Source organism: Oryzias latipes, chromosome 19 (assembly GCF_053564925.1).
Source record: "Oryzias latipes strain Hd-rR chromosome 19, Olatipes_Hd-rR_3.1".
NCBI lineage: Eukaryota > Metazoa > Chordata > Actinopteri > Beloniformes > Adrianichthyidae > Oryzias > Oryzias latipes.
In genome coordinates, this window is record NC_136255.1 from 12,032,539 (window position 1) to 12,052,430 (window position 19,892).

Sequence of the window (19,892 nt, forward strand, 5' to 3'; positions counted from 1 at the left end):
GACCCCACCCTTGCATTGACGTGTTCTCCCTACCATGACAAAGGTGGAAAGATTTCATGTAATCCATGGACATCAGTGAAGATCACAAATCATTGAAGAAAAAGGGTCAGAGCACTGTCTAGTCTAGTGGGTCTAGATGACCCAACTCCCAATGCTTAAGTGCCTAGGATAGCACAAGGGTTACAGAATGCAAAATTTGTTGTTATAAATTCTTTATAATACAGTTACACAATGTTAAAAATGTGTGGATCAAATTTGAGATGGTGGGTGAAAGAGGTGTTTTATTTACTAAACAATCATGTCTATTTTTACCCTTGTGCTATCCTAGGCACTTTAACATTGGGAGTTGGGTCATCCATACCCACTAGACAGTGCGCTGAACCTTTTTTCTTCAATGATTTGTGATCTTCACTGGTGTCCATGGATTACATGAAATCTTTCCTCCTTTATCCACTTTTGTCATGGTAGGGAGAACACGTCAATGTGAGGGGGGGGTCATCTAAGATAGCACAAGGGATATTTGAGCAAACCCCTAGGCTAAACTTTATATGAATTATATTTGTTACCGTTTTTTTTGTTGGACCAGACAGAAAAGAAGAGGGATGTGGGGGTAGAAGGTGAATTATAGAAGGGGGGAGGTTGAATCACAAAGCATCATAAAGCAACGGGAGCCAAATTCGATGTGCTCATCCATAAATGTGTTCATAAACGTATACGCTCACGTGGTGGTGGTGGGGAGCTATAGTCAAGTTTTTTGGCCTCATTGCTTCATGGAAACATTGACTGTATATCACATTTACAATGCACAGAGGACACGGATGTCGTTAAGAGGTTTATTTATTTTGAAAAAGCATCGGTAAACACGTCTCCATGTCAGGGTTTGCGTTCAGTCTTTTTTTTCTAGGGCGGTCTTTACTTTCTACAGCAGCAGCTGCATCTGACAGAATGCGCTTTCAGCGTTACTCCCATCTCTATGACCAAGTTTGATGGCTTCCTGACCAGCGTTAGTCAGAGGAAGGAAAAAAATCAAAGAACAATAATGTCTCAATGTAAATAGGAAAAATCTAACATTTAGGAGGAAAATCATCAGATTCTTGTTTGTTTTGAATGCTGCTTCTTCAGTGTTGCTGTCAGTTGTAAATATTGATACACACACCTACAGTCCCCTCTGCTTGAGGGAAACTTGTTGTTAGTGGGGAAAATAAAGAATATATTAGCCAATATTTGCTTCTTAAAAATCATATCAGTTGCACCCCAGGCCAAATATTGCAAAATAAACATGAAAAAATATGGTCTTTTGTTAGGAAATAAAGCCTTTATCAATAAGTAGAGAATTTCTGCAGATTTTTAATGCTAAATGAGATGAAGTTACATGTGCATCTTCTGAACGTGCCTCCGGAGATGATAGTTTCTGGAGAAGCTCTTCCCACACTGGCTGCATTTGAACATTCTCTGCCCTAAGTGGAGCAGCTGGTGAGCTTTCAGGCTCTGCGGGCGGCTGAAGCTCTTGCTGCACTCGGTGCAGCTGTAGGGCTTCACACCTGTGTGCTTCCTCTCGTGCCTCTTCAGGTCTCCCGACTGCCGGAAGCTGTCGCCGCAGTGGGTGCACAGGTAGGGCTTCTCGCCCGTGTGAGTCCTGAGGTGCACGTTGAGCTGGCCCACGTACGAGAAGCTTTTGCTGCATTGGGTGCAGGAGAAGGGCTTCTCGCCTGTGTGGATGCGCTGGTGCTGCTTCAAGCTGTAGTGGTTGGTGAAGCTCTTTCCACAGTCGGTGCACAAATACAGAACTTTTACCTGCTTCAAGCATTGGTGCGACTTCAACTCTTTGGTGGTTCCAAAGTCTATTCCACAATGCTTACAAACGGGCTCCGCTTCTTTCTCCTCCAGCTGAACTATCGGAGCGCCTTGCTCGCATAGTGACAGGAACTCCACTGGGTGGTGCCGCTTTATGTGCTTGTTTAAGTAGCTTTTCAGGGTGAAGGAAAACTGACAGTAGGGGCAAGGGTAATGCTCGGCTGCACAGTGATATTTCAAGCAAGAATTATTTTTCTGATGCTGTTTGAGCTTCCCAGCCGTAGAGAAGTCTCTACTACAGCGCTCGCAGCTGTAGGACTTTGCTTTTAAGTGTACAACCAACTCGTGTCTTCTCAGGAAGCCGGACTTCAAAAAAGTGGCTCCACACTGACCGCACTTGAGGGGTTTCAGGGAGCACTTGTGAGCTTTGAGATCGTCCGGTTTGGTGTACGTTTGTTTGCAGTGATTGCAGCTGAACCATCGCTGTATCTTTGCTTTGCTGGCGCCGTCGGCCTCTGAGCTTTTTTCTGTCTTAGTGGGGCTGGCTGCTTTGCGTTTTGGGGCTACAAGCTTGGTTACGGCAGAAACCTTCGACCTTGCTGCGAGACGCTGAGGCCTAGGACACGAATCCTTCTGGACTGGTTCGGCGTGAAGGGAGACGTCCTCTTCACCTGAGTGAAGTTTATTTATGTGCTGCTGCAAGGCATCCACTGAGTCGAAGCTGGTCAAACACTTGGCGCAGCTGAAGGGCATCGGGGGCGGGCATTCTGGATGCGCCTTTGCTTTGTCCTTCTTTTCCATTTTCTTGCGGTGGCACCGCAGGTGCCGGTTCAGGTCGTGGTACTGGACGAAGCATTTCTGGCACACGCTGCAGACGTACGGACGAAGCTTCTCGTGGGCGCTCACTCTGTGTTTCTTGAAGTCGGCTTCATTCGTGAAGCTGCTGCTGCAGTCGGAACATGCAAAATGATCCGGATCTGCCGCTTCGGATGCCGCTGGGTCCAGAACCTGTGCATCTTTTTCCAGACCTTCAGCTGCAACGACATCCTTGGTTTTCTCAGAATCATCCGCGTTCGGCGTGGAGCTCTCGCACATGACTTCGCCCCCATTCTGAGCTTTCACCGGTATCTGCTTTCTGTGAACAAGCTGATGTCTTATCAAGCCGGACGCCTGACTGAAGCTCCTCCTGCAGTGCGGGCAGCAGTACGGCCGCTTGTTGGAGTGGACGCACAGCTTGTGCCTCTTTAGATGAGGTATTTGCTTAAAAACCTTCCCACAATCCTCGCAGGTGTTGGATTTGACAGAATCCACAGTTATAATGGTCACAGATTCAGTGAAGTGAGCCGAGTCGACACCAGAAGCGAGATGTTCCTCAGCTGCTTCTATGACTTTAGGCTGATTGTGAAAGTTCTCGGTGTGTCGCTGGAGGAAAGACTCGGTGGTGAAAGAGAGATGACAGCCGGAGCACGGAAAGATGGAAGAAGTTGTTGATGCATTGTTCTCTGCAACTGAAATAAAGCATAAGAAGTCGCACCAAATATAAGACTTTAAAGACCGACTCCAATGAAAACCATGTTTTGGGTGTTTCTTATATGTTCTTGTGGCATTTTTCTGATGATGGAGGACATATATGAAGAAATTTAAGCTTAAATTTGAATTTCTGCATTTTTCCTTTTTCAAATCGTTGTTACTCAGGAGCAGACAAAAGATCGGTATGAAAAAGCTTGCAGTTGTGACATAGAAGTTACAATCGGCAAGCTCCTTGCTCCGCTCCATTCTGATGCATTTTCTTGTAGATGACAAGATCCATGCGCATCTTCCTTTTCCTCATCTGGGCTGGCATCTGGCTCAAAACTGTACAGCTGGGTAACTCCAATATTGCTCCCTATTTTTTTACACCGCTAATGTTAGGTTGGGGGTGTGAGGGGATGTAGGCTAGCGAGTGTAAACAGAAGGATGATGGGGAAGGGGCCAGGCTTGCTCTAGTTCCGCTTACAACTCAGAGGCAAATTTCTAATAAACTACTGCCGCTCTGCAGAAAACGACAGGTTTATGTCTAAAAACAGCATGCTTATAATCAAAAGATGACTGGGAACACTTAGACAATAGATCAAAATATGATCATAGTGGGACTTTAATATGACTTATCAGAAATATAGCAAAAAAACAAAAAAAAGTACCTGCTGCATTCAACTTGGAAAGCCACATTTGAGTCCAAGCTTTGCTGAAATGAGAGAGCAGCTGGTTGCTGGGCCACACTGTAAGCTCATCTCCCGTGTGGATGGTCCGACAGCAGTGATAAAGGATGCTCCCGTTATACTGGACTGCCAGCAGGTTTGTCTCTTCTTTAGAACGAGCAAAGGTGATGTACCTGTTTAAGAAGACAAAAAGCAACGCTTAAACCTGGAAGCAGGAAGTGTTTGTGATGCAGAAAAGCAAGTTAATGTGAAGAGAAATCAAACGCTGGTTTAAGAGACGCTCACAAAAAATATGGCACAAAGAGAATCTAGAAATAGCTTGGAATAAAGTTCACTCCCATGCTTGTGATCTAAAAATATACATCTGGCTTCAGACTTTATTATCAAGCAGATGTTTTGATTATTCATCAAGAGCAGAATAAAGTGGAAATACCAAAAATCTCATAATTTATCGGTATTCAATAGGTTTCTATGCAAAATCTTAATACAGGTAATAAAGAACAAGATGAAACTGTGTCTGTTTATGAGTAATATTTTAAAATTCTTCATTTGTTTCCATCCAAAGTCCTGCTCCAACCAATCTTTGATTTATTTTAAAAGCTTTCCCAGTTTCATCATGATTATTCTGTTTTTAGGCAAATTCAAAAAACCTGTGTCGTTTTCTAAAACAGTGTTTTTCAACTGGTGCGCTGCAGCAAACTACTGTGCAGAGGGAAATAGTTCATCTGCCATTGTTAGGATATCAGCTCTGTGTTCATCCAAAAAGGCCCTGATAAAACACTGAGTAGTTAAGATATGATAGATCATAAAATACTTTTTTCTTTGTGTTCTTTGTGTTTATATGAATTGCATCTTACATTTTTTTTAAACAGTAAAATGAGCATATCGCTGTTCTTTCCTCTGTTTGACCTGTTTTTCCACTACCAACCCAGCAAGTCTATCTTATATTTCACAACCTGTTTTATAGTTCTGCACAGACATGTAGAAGGGGGAAAACACTTACTTAAATAAAAAAATCAGCTCCTAACAATTGGATTTATTGCTTAAAGATGCCGTTTAAGACCTTCATTTCTACTAAATATTAATTTTAGGACATTAAATAAAGTATTTCACTACCTCATCCAGTTTGAGTAGAGGTCATTGGTGGCATCAATGTACTCATAGTGGTCTTCATCTTTGTGAATCTACAAATAAGGCCAAAAATAAATAAATAAAAGTACATTTCAGTTTTCAGCTTTGCTGATAATAGTCAAAATGAACACCAACCTCCCAGGAAAATGCACTTGTAATAGCATTTTCCTTTGTAGTTACTTCCCCTTCATATGGTCCAAAATGCATCCCAGGAGACACTTCTGGTCCATGATTAATGACACCAATTCCTGCACTGGGTATACTAGATCTGCCAATCATCAGGCCATAGGGTAAAGTGAGTAGAGCCCTCTGCTGGGTGCCCATGCTTGTTGAGAAGTCGAGAATGAAAGAAGGGCCATTTATATTGTTAGGGTCACTCTGGTTCTGGAAAAGAGTTAGACACTCCTCACAACCTGGATTGGAGAAAAAGAAGACACTAAAGTGGGTTAGCTTATTCATTGGGACAAAATGAAGGACATTTTAGATCAAGCTATAACTATCAGAAATTAGGGTTGCTGCAGGAAGAAGCAACGTTAGCAATAATATATAACAAATTAACAATAAATAGGCATTAAAACAAGAATCCTTTACTTACAAAAGCCATCATGACCCCTGGAACTTTCCTCTTGTCCCACAGAATTTAATAACTCCTGGATAGATGTTTGTGTCGCCTCCAAAACCACTGCAGGAACAGTCTTACATTTTATACCAGAACTTCGCATCACTGAAAATGTGTTTGTTATGCTCCTACCTGCAGGACTGTTGTGTTTCAGCTGAACACATTCATCTGCTTCAATTACTTCCTCCGTGGTTTCAACCCACTCCACGTCGGTGGCTCTTTCAGACATGAGTAAAAAATAATCTGAGGACGAAAGGACCATAGCACTTTAAATTTAGGCTCAAGCCTCAGATCAAGCTACATTTGCACACGCAATGAAAAAAACAACTGTCAAAACACACGACGTGCCAAACGTTAGCATAACCAAATTAGCTCAAAATCTTGTTCGTTTTATACAAATATGCTTAAAAAATTAAATATGCTTAAGATATTTTTTAAAAAACGGATTAAAGTTATTCTTACGTATAAGTACTCTTGAGGCAAAAATTTACACTAACTACTGTTAGAAAAATGTGGCTATAATCCAAGACCAAACGAGGCGAGCGGTATCAGAACGCAACAAAATTAGTTCTCAAATTGAATGAACTAATTTTGAATTGAAGATTTTTACCTAAGCAAAACAAAAATATTTGTTATAACTCAAAATATTCCCCCGACTTTTCTAATAAAAGAAAAGTAATTGCTAGCACTTAGCCAAAATGACAGCTTGAACCAAAGTACTTGCAAAATTACTCCGGAAGTAATTGTGATGGATTTTCAGCGTAAAGGTTGCTGTTTCCACTTTCAGTACAGGCCAATGATATACATCACTAGAGGAGACATCACGTGATTCCTCATGGGAGGGGAGCACCCCATCTTGTTGAGGTGAAGTCACTCCTGCAGTCCATGCATGTGAACACATTTTTTGCAAAATGCCAATTCATTGTGCTGGTTTCAACTGCCAATAGCGAAGAAGTTAGTCCACGAACGAGGAAGGTAAGTATTATAATTTTTTTCTTTTAATGCTGCAGGGGCATCATTAATAGTATAACATGTTGACATGCATGATGCTGCAGGGCTGTTATAAACGTGTAGGGATGATATATGTATAATTTGCTGTTGACATAAATGTACATTTTATTTTGTTAAACCTATATACAGCATACTACGACTAGGCTATTATAGTAATATGGATTTATACATTTCTGACTCAGTGACTGAACTTTTCTTGCAGGTTTCCAATGGATTCAGACTTAAGGAAAAAGTGGGCCTTGGCAATAAAAAGAGCTAACCCAGATGGATCACTGTGGTTACCAACTAATACAGTCTGGATATGTTCAAAACATTTTGTGGAAGCACATTTTGATAAGACTGGCCAGACTGTTCGCTTGAAACCCGACACCATACCATCTGTGTAACACCAAATTGATCAATCACATGAATTAGTAAATCTATTGTTTTTCTTTATTTTTCTTCTTTTTTTAAGGCTAAATGTGTTATTGACTTTTGGACTTATTGTTGACTTATTATAGATTTATTCTTATCATTTATTGTTATTATTGAATTACTATTAATTTATTAATATTTGATTATTGATTTATTATTATTATAATAATTATTGTCTTATCATGTATATATTGTTATTATTTATTATCATTATTGACTTCCTATTGACTTTTTGTTGGAATTTTCTAAATAATTTAAATTACAAGTCAAAGAGGTCTAAAACTTTTACATTTTTAAAAACTATTTTTAAAAATTCTTTGTAATAATTGTTTTTTGTAAGAAGTCCTGCATTTTTCATTAAAGTTTGAGTTTTTTAAGGCTGCCTGTTTCTCTTATTTAACAACAAGAAATGATGTGTGTGTATATGTATATATATATATATATATATATATATATATATATATATATATATATATATATATATATATATATATATATATATATATATATATATATATATATACACACCTCACACCAAGATGGCGTCGCGCTTCGCCACCGTCGGCCAGGATGTCCCAAGCGGGCGTGTCTCCTCTAGTGATATAACTCATTGGTACAGGGAATGACATATCCGTGGACATTTCTAGCATTTCAAAACAATTTTTATATACATGTAAAATGACCAACACAGAGTTTGTAGAGACAAGTAAAACTGGCGTGACGTTTAAACGCATGCAGCGCCGCTGGTGTAGTGGTATCATGCAAGATTCCCATTCTTGCGACCCGGGTTCGATTCCCGGGCGGCGCACGATTCTTTTGTTTTTCTTAATGCATTTGATGTCTAAAGTTTCACTGTAGATGTGTTTTTGCAAAAAACGCATAACAAAAAACTCTTCGAACTCTTATTTCTGTGTGGACTGAGGCATTATGCATGTCTACCTCTAAAAACCTCGGACTCCAAATAGCATTATGGAAAGCATCAGATAATCACGTAAGAACACTACTAGCGTTGCTCTTCTTGCGCTGCAAAAGCTTGCCTGCTGACATCATGCATCATGGTTGACCTATGCGCGGTCCATACGTCCTGCTTCTCCATTGCATCCACCCTCTCGGAGCTCGGAATCAGCATCAGCTCAAAGCTGACTCGACGTCAATCAAATCTTGCGATGCTTCGACTGCAGTTTGGAGTGGGAGCAGACACGTTCTTTGCCTTATTTTTTAACGTGCCGACTTTTGCGCGTGCTCCGTAATATCACAGATGTGCTCATCATCAGAAAGAAACAAGGCTTTCTGCACCTCAATAGAAAGGTCACAATGAAAGTGCTCAAGTTTTATTTTTAGTTTGATGAAGCTTACTCCGCTTCAACAGTGCTGCCCACAAGAGACCACTAATGAACAACTGGTACTATGCAGAAACTATGTCCTGGAAAACGGGCCAAGATTTGTGTAATTTTGTTTAAAAAAAGCATAATCATGATTAAAATTTTCTCTCCAATTCTCCAACATCATAAATGTCCCTAAACTTGTTTTCTTTGTTTGTTTGCTTATTTTTTCTTTGTCAGGTTGAGCCAAAAATAAAAGCGGAGACAGAGGAGCAAATGTGTTATCTGCTGATAACTACAGGTTGCAATGCGGCCATCAGATGCCCAAACAATTTTAATTCAAAGTAAATTCTAAAAATAATATATTTTTGCCATCATCATCGGTAAGCATTGCATACCTGCGTTTGTTGGAGTTTGAAGACTCACAGGTGTGAGGCAGTGCTGTGTGGTCACAAAGGAACCATTAAATGTCTGGACCTTCATGGCGACAACAAAAAATAAAAAGAGCACCATGAAAAAAAAAAAAAACTTCTATTCATGGTGCACACTGCAGAGGTTAAATGTTGCCAATTTGCATGTTTATATCAATTTTTTTCCTTTTTACATTATGTTCATATTTGTATTGTTCCAATATTCCATTGGAATTGTATTTAGCTAAAATTTTTATTACAGTGATATTTTTACTGCTCTGTATTTGCACATTTTCTGTTGATTAAACTTATGAAGCCAAAACTTATGAAGGATAAGATTGGTTACAATAACATATGAAAATAAGTACAAGGCGCGTTTTTTCCATACTTTGACCAGGGGTGCGACTTATTCCTAAGGTGCGGCTTATATTTTTTAAAATACATTACAACAACCACTAGAGGACACTAACAGTGTGTGTATCAGTATTTGCTACTGACAGCAATACATTTCTCCCAAAAGTGTGACTTATGCTGTGAGCCGGAGCAACTTATAGTCCAAGAAATATAATACTGCAGAAAGAAGCAGTTTAATTTAGCTGTAATCGTAAATTAGCTCATTTATTACATCCATTCTTGTCAAAATACTAGCTAAACAAGTTTTTTTTCCTCAACAAAATGTGAATCTTTACGGATTACCTTTTTTATTTCTTTCTCCATGGCCTAATCCTCTCCTGTAGATTTTAATGCGTAGGTTTTGTTTTAAAATAATATAAACATGAAAAAGTACTAAAAGTTTGACTCCTTTTGAAGACAATGACAATCAGTGAAACAGTAACAGTAAAAAACAAGAAATATGACGTATACCATTACTTCACTTAGTTAAATTATATATAATGCACAGACAAAAACCATTCAAAGGAAAAGTACAGACAAAGGAAGGAAGTTACATGTTTAAGTAAGTTTTCCTTGTGTTTTTGTTTTATAAATAAATAAGTATATTCTAAATACATTGTTTAGGTACTTTTGTGGCATAACAGAAATATTAGAACATTTTTTGTCGTTAGACACTTAACAAAAGGTGTTTCCCCAATAAAATAATACTTAGACACACAATTGTGCTGGATAATTAAAGTTTTAGGAGTATGTATTGAGAAATGGAGTAAAATTAGATTTGTCATATTTCTTTATATAAATAATATTGTATGGCATGTTAATGCAAAATATAATTTGTTTGGTTGCCAGTGTGAAGGCTAGGAACATAGAAGCATGATTTCAATTTCAAGCACCTGAGCTCTGTCCTGTGTGTGAAAACCAATGAAGCAACAGCCAAGGGCTGATGAAAATATGGAGCATGGACAACACATCATTGCTCAGGGTGGGAGGCTCAGTAAACACCAAAAATGTTGAATTTTTTGGGCACTGAAAAGTTCTTTTTGATACAAAGTCAAACAAATCTTCTGATTTGTTCATATTGTTTAATCTCCCTTTTTAAGGTTATTACATTTCATCAAAGCTCAGTGAAGTGCTTGTTTTTTGATAAATGACACCTTCTCTCTGGAGAATTTGTACGGTCATGGCGTGGAGCACCTGTTGTAAAACGAAAGAGGGCTTTGGAACATTTAACCATCCAAAGTGAGTCAAACAGCTCCAAAGGAAACATGAAGCTGTCCTGCAGTTTATTTTAAATAATCAAAATTAGTGATATCAGAGAGCTGTATGTTTTATTAAAGCAGGGAAGTAAAATCTCTGATGCTCGCCTTCCTCTATGTTGTTAACGTCTGTTCGGATGGAAAGATTCACATTTTTCTTTACTGGAGATTGTTTATGGGAAATCCCAGCAGACCTTAAATCAGGCCAACCAAATGTTGTCCCTACACTTCCACAAACACAGGTGAATTGACTTATTAGTTTGATTGCGTAACAAAATCAAACTATTGTTCTTCTGTTGTCTTCCGTACGTTTTTGTCTGAGCATATCATCTGCATCATTCCATACATCCAATTTCTGCCAATTATCAAAATGTTCTGCAAGTGAAGGACATTATTGCTCTCTTCTGCATCTTATGGTTCTTCTGCAATTCAACAAAGTCACTGCAACATTTGCCATAGAAATACATGGGGAAGGCTCTTTATGCTTTTAAAAAAATTAAGCACATTTTTTGTCTGCTTTTTTTTGTGGATTTGTCAACTGTCTTTAAATAATTTTGCAAATATTTAAAGTTTTTAAAATAATTGAAGTAGTTTAAATTTCAAATATAATGGAAGTCAATGAGGAGTACAGTTTTACTTTACTGTTTTTGAAATGTATCTCCTACAGGTTTTGACCTAGATACACCATTTAAACTTTAAAATTAAGTGGAGGGATTGCGCTATACAGGTATTACTCTTATTTGGGAAATTTCAAATAGTTTTTGAACTACAGCTGATAGAAATTAGGCAACAGACAGGCGTTTGTGTGTATTGCGGAATGTTCGCAGACCTTAAGTGGGTGACATCAGCGCTAGAGTGAAGACAGTGTTTTTTCAGACAAAACATTTCTGAACAAACTGCTGTAACTCAACCATTCAAACATTCAAACATTCAAATCCCTGGGCAACATTTTAGGCACACCCTTGGATTTCCTCTTTCAGTATTCTTTTTCTGCCATTTATGGACAATTGTGTTTACTTCTGCAATTTTTTTCTGCAACTTGTGGTTTTTATGCCACTTATGGTTTTTCTGCAATGTAACAGAAACTGCAGCATTACAATGAAAAAGCTTTTCTGCAGCTTCAAACTTTAATCTCTAAACACTTCTGCAAACTTTATGCAAGCAGCTTTAGTAGTTTTGTAAACTTTTTTCCTTTCAATAAACATCAGGTTCTTCTGCTAAAAGTTATGTAATTAAGCACTTAAAAGCAGCAACCGTTAGCAATCAAATGCATTGCCGCAAGAAATTCAACTTTTCTAGTTTTCTTTACTTTTCGTGAGTAACTTTTTCTTAGTAAGGCACTTTTTGATTTTCCACTGCTTTGTTGTAGTATACTGGCAAACAGCACAACTGGTGTAATCAGTGGTCAAAAGTCAATTTCAATACTTTGTTATATAAGCTTTTTTGTCAAGCCAGAGATTAAACATTTTCCATTAAGTCTTCAGGTTTTCATACACTGTTGCTGCTTTTTGGGTCCATTCCTCCATGCAGATCTTCTCTAGAGCTGTGATGTTTTGGGCTGGTGCTGGGGAATATGGACTTCAACTCTCTTCAAAGATTGAATGGCATTAAGATCTGGAGACTGGCTAGACCACTCCAGGACTTTGAAACGGTTCTCATGGAGCAGTAGTTTTGTTGCCCGGACGATGTGTTCATTGGGGATCATTGTCAGGCCGTAGGATTTAGCCATGTTTTATCTTCAGTGCTCTTGCTGATAGAAGGAGGATTTCATTCAAAATCTCACAATACACTACCCCATTGTTTCTTTCCTTGTCATGGGAGATACCATGGTTGCTCTACCCACCATGGTTTGAGGCTAAAATCAAGGCATTTCAATGAGAAGTGACTCAAGTTGCAGAGGCCCAGAGAGCTTCATTAATAAAGTAAGTGCCAAGGAGATACAGCCAGATGCCAATACCTGAAACACTGGAAAATGCCAAACAAAGGATCCTGGCTTTGAACAGCCAGCTAAAGTGGTTAACAAGAGACTACAAAGCCTAAAGGCCCGTACACACCGGGACGAATTTCGCCGGCGAAATTAGCCGACGTTTAACGCCTCGTGACTAAACAAAGGGCACCAATGTGAGTGTGCACACCGACGCGAAAAAACGCCACGCGTCAAAGCGTCACTTTTTAAAAAACGCCTCGGGTTCGTTTTTTTGGTTTGACGCCTCGCGTCAAAAACTATACGACCAATGAGAACGGCGCTTTTGCACACGTGTCTGGAGCTTCTGAAATAACAGTAAAACACAACTTGGGGGCGCTCAAACACAAAACTGTCTTGCTGAGCACACATACCAGCGAAGAAGATAGACGCCGAGTTGCATCTACACAGCCGCGAAGAAGACAACGAAGATGCAGGGCACGATGAATCTAGAGTTGCTGGTCTCGTTGGTGTCCGAGCACAAAGAACTTTACAACAAACGCGAAAGAGATTACAAAAATCTGGACAAAAGAGAACAGTTATGGAGTGGCATTGCACAGCAAATGGGCCTTGATGGTGAGTTTCATTTAATTTAATTGCCTTTAATGTACGTTCCAACAAACGTTTCTTTGACAATCGCCATTGTTTGTGTGCTGTAGTGGAGGAGGTAAAACAAAAATGGAAGAGCCTGCGAGACACATACACGCGAAAAAGCGCGAAGAAGACTGCCGAAGTGGACAGGCGGCTAAACAAAAGAAGGCCTGGAAATTTATGAAGGTGATGGAGTTCCTCGCAGCATCAACAGAATTTTGAAGGTAATATTATCATTAAACATTGATTAACATGATTAACATGATATCATTGCATGTTCCCTGTTTACAATGCAATCACACCTCTAGTTCAATATATTAGTTTATGTTCTGTGTATAGGTAACCTCTGCTGAAATTTTGTTGCCTGACATATGGTACAATTAAATTAGTATGAATCTAAACAAAATTATTTAAACATTAAGCTCTGGGGTATTTTGTCAAAATGGGTATGAAGTGTGGCATGGCCCACAGTGTGAGTTCTTGTTTCTGATGTAAACTGAATTTGTCTTTACAGTGTCCACAGTAATATTTCCCAGGAAAATACGGATGAAGGGGTTGATGAAGTGGTAATTAATGAAGATGTCAGCGACAGAGAAGCATCGGCAAGCACATCCTCAGGATCGACCTCCTCCAGCCACAACTGTGAAGCCTACTACTTGTAACAAAAGAAAAAGGCCTGAGACACCAGACTTGTTGGACCGGTACCTTTTGTCAAAGGAAGCGAGGGAAAATGAGAAAGAGGAACGGAGAAGAGAAAAAGAGGAACGCAGAGAGCAAAGAAGAGAACAACTAAACGGTGAAAATTATCTGTTTGCTATTGGTTTAATACCAACATGAAGAAGACTGTCCCCAGCTGTACAGTCTTCGGTCAAACTCAGAATCCATCAGCTATTGCATGATGCTGAGTTTGGCCAGGCCTCTTCTGCTGTTTTTCCGCAGCATTCACCGGTGTCCTACCACCAGCTCCCCCCGCAGACCCCACCAAACTATGGCTGCTCTACGTCATGGCAACCCTAGATTTTTACTGTATACATTTTAATTCTGTCTTTTTTTGTTTTATATTCAGGAAATTTATTTATAAATAGCTATTTCATAAATGTTTATTTGCACTACTCTTCATTTGCACTGCAGTCATTGTGACTTATTTGCACGCTCCTTTGTTTACATTCTTTGTGATTGTTCTTGCAGCTCATCATAGTTCATTTAAAATAAAACGTTTCATTTTTCCTAAAGAAATTGTGCATCAGTGTCTTGAAAGTAATGTAGCATTTTGAGATTTTGCATATTTTTGGACATAAGTATTCGTGACCTCTTATTGAAATAGCTATGTGCCCAATTATGGAGTCACTGCATTTATAGGCAACATCTACAGGAACATAACTATTATGGGCACAGCATTGTGCAGGGAATGAGAACATCTTAAAGAAAAAGCTAGTAAAAATGTTTATTAAAATGACACACTTTAAAACGTACACCTTACATTTAGTTGTAAATAAGTATATGTTGAAGTGACCAAATTACTTTACATTTTACAAAAAAAACACGCTTTAACTTTGCTAGAACATATATCAAAAATGTTTAATTTGTTGTGGTGAGTGCTGCCATATTAATTAATGAAGAATCAGATGCAATAGATTTGATAGTGTATTCAAGTTCAAAGAAATTGCATATATACACATACACTAGCGGTTTTCACAATGGAAAATATAATTAAAATGGCTCAAATTTTCAGGTTGATATCATCTGTTCCCCAGAGCATGGTTCACATGTTCATACTGCTAAGCAACTTCTCCTGCTGGTGAGTTGAAGTACTCTTTGTACAGTTCTCGGACATTTTGGGCCTCCACAGATGCCCGCTGCCCTCTACAATGTTCAAAGCCTTGTAGTGGTTGCTCACAATCACGGTCATCTTCTGTGGCATGATTCTGGTCTTCTCCTTTCGGGCGCAAATAATTGCACAATACACAAGCAGCTTTGACAACTTTGTCAACAACACTTGGTTGAACCTGTAAAGTTCTTTGGAAAACCCGGAAGCGTTGACTGAGGATGCCAAATACATTTTCAGAGATGCGCCGTGCCCGAGACAAACGATAATTGAAAACTCTCTTGTCTGTGGGGAGGCGGCGTCCAGGGTATGGCCGGAGGAGATATGGTTTCAGCGGAAAAGCTTCATCTGCTACAATGACATGGTTAACTTTTCCGAGCTCAGGAGCACCTGGAAGTTCACTTGGTGGGGGAACATTCAGAGTTCCATCTCTGAGTGCCTTTCCTAGTCCAGAATTGGCAAAGATTCCTCCATCACTGTTGCTGCCATAGCTCCCCACATCAACCATCAGGAAGCGGTAATCTGCATCAACTAAGGCCAGCAAGACAACGGAGAATGTACCTTTATAATTAAAGTAGAGAGAACCAGAGTTTGCAGTTGCCTGGATGGATATGCGTTTCCCATCCATGGCTCCCAAGCAGTTAGGGAAATTCCATCTTTCATGGAATCTCCTGGCTGTACTCCTCCACATCTCTTCAGTAGGCACAGGCAAATGTTCATCTCTGAGGCAGTGCCACAATGCATCACAGGTTTCTCTCACTATCGAAGCCACAGTTGACACACCAAGTCGAAAGCTGGACGCAATAGTGCGGTACGAGTCCCCAGTGCTTAGAAAACTGAAATAGAAATAGACAAATACTAGTTTTTAACAACACTTAACATATGTTTTTACAACATTCATTGAAGTGAATAACAATGTAAACGAACTCACCGTAAACACACGGCCAAACGCTGTTCTGGGTCGATTGGTTTACGGTAGTGTGTCTGTTCTTTCGTCAGCGAGGGAGCCAGTTGTTGAAGTAAATTTTCGAACTCACTGACGGACATTCTAAAATATCCCCGAAAACGCTCATGATACATTTTCAGCTCTTGTATCAGTCGATAAAACTCCCCATGTTCTTCTCTTCTCGTATTTATGGGATGTACCCAAAATCGGCGTCTTTTCCGGCGTCTTTCAGCATTCAACAGAACAATAATTTCTTCATCGCTGGAACTGGAACTGGAGCTACTGGTGCTTGAAATATCCATGTTTTCTTTGTTTGATTCTGACAAGCGCGTAAATACAGGCTCTCTTCTTCTTAGTGAAAAGCGACTTTAGGAAGCATAAAGTTGTGCAGCGCCACCTTGTGTTCAGGAGTATTTCTGTTTTACATTAAGCGCCATCTAATGTCAGGGAATGAAATTGCATGTTCGCTCGGCTCATCGTCAGCGAAAATCGCCTGGGTGTGAACACAAAAAACGTGGCGAAAAACGCTGGCGAATAACGCCTGGCGAATATTCGTCCCGGTGTGTACGGGCCTTAACATTGCATTGGATAAAGAACAGAGGAGAGCCGCTTAGGTGAATGTGGTGGTATTGCCTCAAAAAGAAGGAACATGAGAAACTGGAGAAATACCAGGGATTCAGAGAATAGCGGGAGAAAGCATGGAAGATAATAATAAGGAATTGGATTTATCTGCGATTTTCCAGACGCTCAAAGCACTTACAGTGTGTCCATTATTGATGGTAGAGGCGTACAATCCCTCTGACCATCACCAGGATCATTCATGGAGAGTGCTTCCTCCCACTCCATCCCCTCAATAATCCTTCTAATATCGGTCAACAGTTCAGAGCTCCGTTGATCACTCATTCTGGATCTGTGGCAAACATTCATACACAGCAGCTTTCAGTCTCTCACACCATTTCAGTACAAATCCCTCAATTGTTTGCAGGTTTAAACATTCAGTGACTTCTGAGCTCATGTGATGCTTTAATGAACTTTTTCTATCATAACCATCCAGATTAAAGAGCAAAAAGCCTTAGTGGATAATAATCATCATACGAGGTCCAAAACATGTGTCCCGATTCTGAACTAAGTCAAAAGATGTAGAAGATGTATTTATGATTTTTTCTTTTATTTCGATATTTGAAAGACTTGGTGTAATATAATTCTTCCCAGACACAAACCGCAATTATTAATTTCTCCTCCCTGATCAATTTTTAAAAGGTTGGTACTTCCATGAATTAAAAGGGAATTCATCCATGTGTCATTACCTAATCTGAGTCCCTGAATTGCCAAAGTTTAATCGGGTTTGCCTTTTATGACCGCGTATGGCCACGTATTGTGTATGTGGTGCCTGAAAACAGTAATAGAAACTCGCATGAACACACGAGTTTTTAATGTGAAAGTCCTAAACAAGCATTTACATAGACTTTTCATTGGAATAAGTTGTTTGAAGCATATTGCAGGGTATGAATGGAGAGTTTCTGTCGTTAAAGACTCTGCACCTACAAAAACGGTCTCTCAGAAATAACAAGTGTTTTTTTTGTGTGGAACTGTTATAGTATAGTCATAAAGGGAATACGTTATGTAAAATATGTCATAATTTTCTTTATCACATAACTATAACTCTGTCACAACACTCCAATTTGCTTTGGATTATTGGATTTACTTCACATTTTAACATGTTTCCTTACCAGTACACTTGGGGTCAGTATTGCACCACATGTTTAGAAGCTGAAGCAAGACTTCATTTTTACCCCCAAACTAAATGATTAAACTTTTTTCAAAACACGTAATATTCTGTCATAAAGTTTTATTTTAGCCAAATATATGTTTATGTTTTGCATTTTTATTTACATTGTTCAACTAGTTATTATCTATAACTTTTTTCACTTATATAAACTAAAGACAGACACATTTTTTGAGTTATGCTTCACATGTAACTGCCACAGTGTACTTGTCCCTTTATAATCTTTTTTTTTATCAAGATCACAATCAATCACTAATGTTTCCAAAATTAACTGGTGGATTTAGGAAAAACACCATTAAATCAATCAAGCAATGATTTGAGCTTCAGATGTGCTTCTGTGCACATCACCACAGGGAGCAGAGTTAGTCCCATTCAGAGACTTTCCACTTGCCCTCCGGGCCCCGGTGCCTCAGGGGCATCATTAAAAGTGACGTGGCTGAAGATCAGGGAGAGGACTGTCCCGGCTTTGACAGCACCGGCACTTGTGAATAACAAAAGGGTTTTTGAGGGGAAACCGAGTCCACTTAGGGAGATCCTCTTCTTTCACAGGCAACACTGCTGCTAATATGCGCAGAAAACTGAGGAGAATGGCTGTTTCTTTTCTACTGTGGTGGTGTGAAGCAGTAAGACAATCCCCACCCTGGCACCTCCTCCCAAGTTCACTTTAGCTTCTTTAGGCAGCACAGCCCCCACTATTGTTTCATCAGGTGTGGAGTCTCTTGTCCAGACGCAGCTGAGCTGCAGGGGGGATTAAGAGTGCAAAATCAAAGCCGAGTTCGAAAGGAGAAAGTCTTCATGGAGGAATGCTCTTAGACCTTCTGCTCCCTTGAGTAGACCTTAGAGTTAACTATGAAAGGGGGAGGGAGCACAGATTTATTTATGTATGAGAAGAAGCTTGAAAGAATTGACAGTTAACCCCCTTATGGTGAAGAGAGGTCGAAAGGGTTGGAAGCAAGGGGCTTAAAAACAGCAAAAGATGACCCTGTTTGCTGCAGCTGACCTTAAACCTGCCTGGATTTTCATCTCTAAAGATGCATATTTGCATGTTAGTTCACACGTCAAATGAATTTTTCCCTTTTTGTCATACTGTGTCAGAATCTGGTTGAAGCAAGTAGCATCTACCAACAACGAGTGCCATCTTCTCAAAGCTAGGTCAGTTCAGGCCAGTCATGGTGAAAGATGCGATTAACCAAATCCCAATCTTCACTTCTATATTTGCATGCAGCTCAGACTGGTGGCAGACTTGCCCCCGAGCAGCGTAGGCACTCAGTTACCAGGTCTAACAAGCATCAGATGGAAAACCTCAAGGAATAAGGCAACAACAGTGTTTTAAAGAGGATCAACTAAAAAACAGAATATGGTGGAGTTCCACCAAAATGGTTGGAGAAATGAATCCATGATTGATTAAAGATCCCACTGAGCAAAATCATGGCCTGGCAGAGTAATGACAGCAACCCAGGAAAGAAATATCAACTCTCTGGGTTGTAGAACAGCTTTGACTCACACGGCTAACAAGATCCACATGTCTTTCTGTCCTCATGTGAACATTTAGATCTTGAGCAAAAGTGGTCACAAAACAAAAGGAGGCAGATAACAGAAACACAATTCAGTAATTGTGTCTAGTTAAAGATGGGTCCAAACACACTGACAAACAAATACAGCACGGCGAATTGGATACACCAAGTGGGACTGCTCTCTGACTTCAAATCCATGGACTGTTACAGCAAGGCAGCTTCTCATTTTCAGTAGATGAACTTTACCAAAATCTGAGGGCCTTGATGAAAACAAAAGCATACAAGAAAAGGAGGTTACTTTTGTCTTGTAGTTTCTTCTATACTATAGTTGTTTCTATGGGAAATCTTGGAAATTATTCACTGCTAACACATGCATGCTTACATATAATGATAATAACTTCATTTGTTGTCTACAATTCCAATATTTTGCTGTTCCACAGACTTCATTTGGATCCGTTGTCTTCTGAGAAGCCATTGAAATTTATGAACTAACCAAGGATAGGGGCTTGTACAGAGACCTCCTATATTTTTTTGTTTGTTCCTGTCTATAAATATCAAGTTTTAACAGGGGCAATCTACAAACTGATTGTGTGCAGACTGATGTAATCCATACAGAGAAATCTAGGGTGTACCCCGACTTTTGCACCTCATGCAGGAACATTCAACAAACTGTATTAAATCCAAAATGTGATTTTTATGCAGATGACAGTTTTTTATTT

The 19,892-nt window shown here is 39.5% G+C and overlaps 1 protein-coding gene and 1 non-coding gene across 3 annotated transcripts; one reads left to right on the forward strand and one right to left on the reverse strand.

The window, feature by feature from the left end:
• Nucleotides 1-819: 819 nt before the first annotated feature.
• On the reverse strand, nucleotides 820-6,515 carry LOC101168249 (histone-lysine N-methyltransferase PRDM9). 2 transcript variants are annotated; one of them, XM_011488352.4, is made up of 7 exons: nucleotides 6,353-6,515; nucleotides 5,875-5,985; nucleotides 5,719-5,805; nucleotides 5,259-5,536; nucleotides 5,109-5,176; nucleotides 3,975-4,165; nucleotides 820-3,302 (listed from the first exon to the last, which is right to left on the reverse strand). In XM_011488352.4, exons 2-7 carry the CDS (start codon nucleotides 5,969-5,971, stop codon nucleotides 1,369-1,371), a joined length of 2,655 nt encoding a protein of 884 aa, XP_011486654.1. In that variant the 5' UTR covers nucleotides 5,972-5,985; nucleotides 6,353-6,515; the 3' UTR covers nucleotides 820-1,368. The 2 variants fall into 2 exon arrangements, with proteins under 2 accessions (XP_011486654.1, XP_011486653.1); XM_011488351.4 differs by having other exon boundaries at nucleotides 6,205-6,493.
• A 1,389-nt stretch (nucleotides 6,516-7,904) lies between these two features.
• trnag-ccc (transfer RNA glycine (anticodon CCC)) lies at nucleotides 7,905-7,975 on the forward strand. Its single transcript has one exon. It is a non-coding gene; the product is annotated as a tRNA-Gly (tRNA).
• The last annotated feature ends 11,917 nt before the right edge of the window (nucleotides 7,976-19,892 follow it).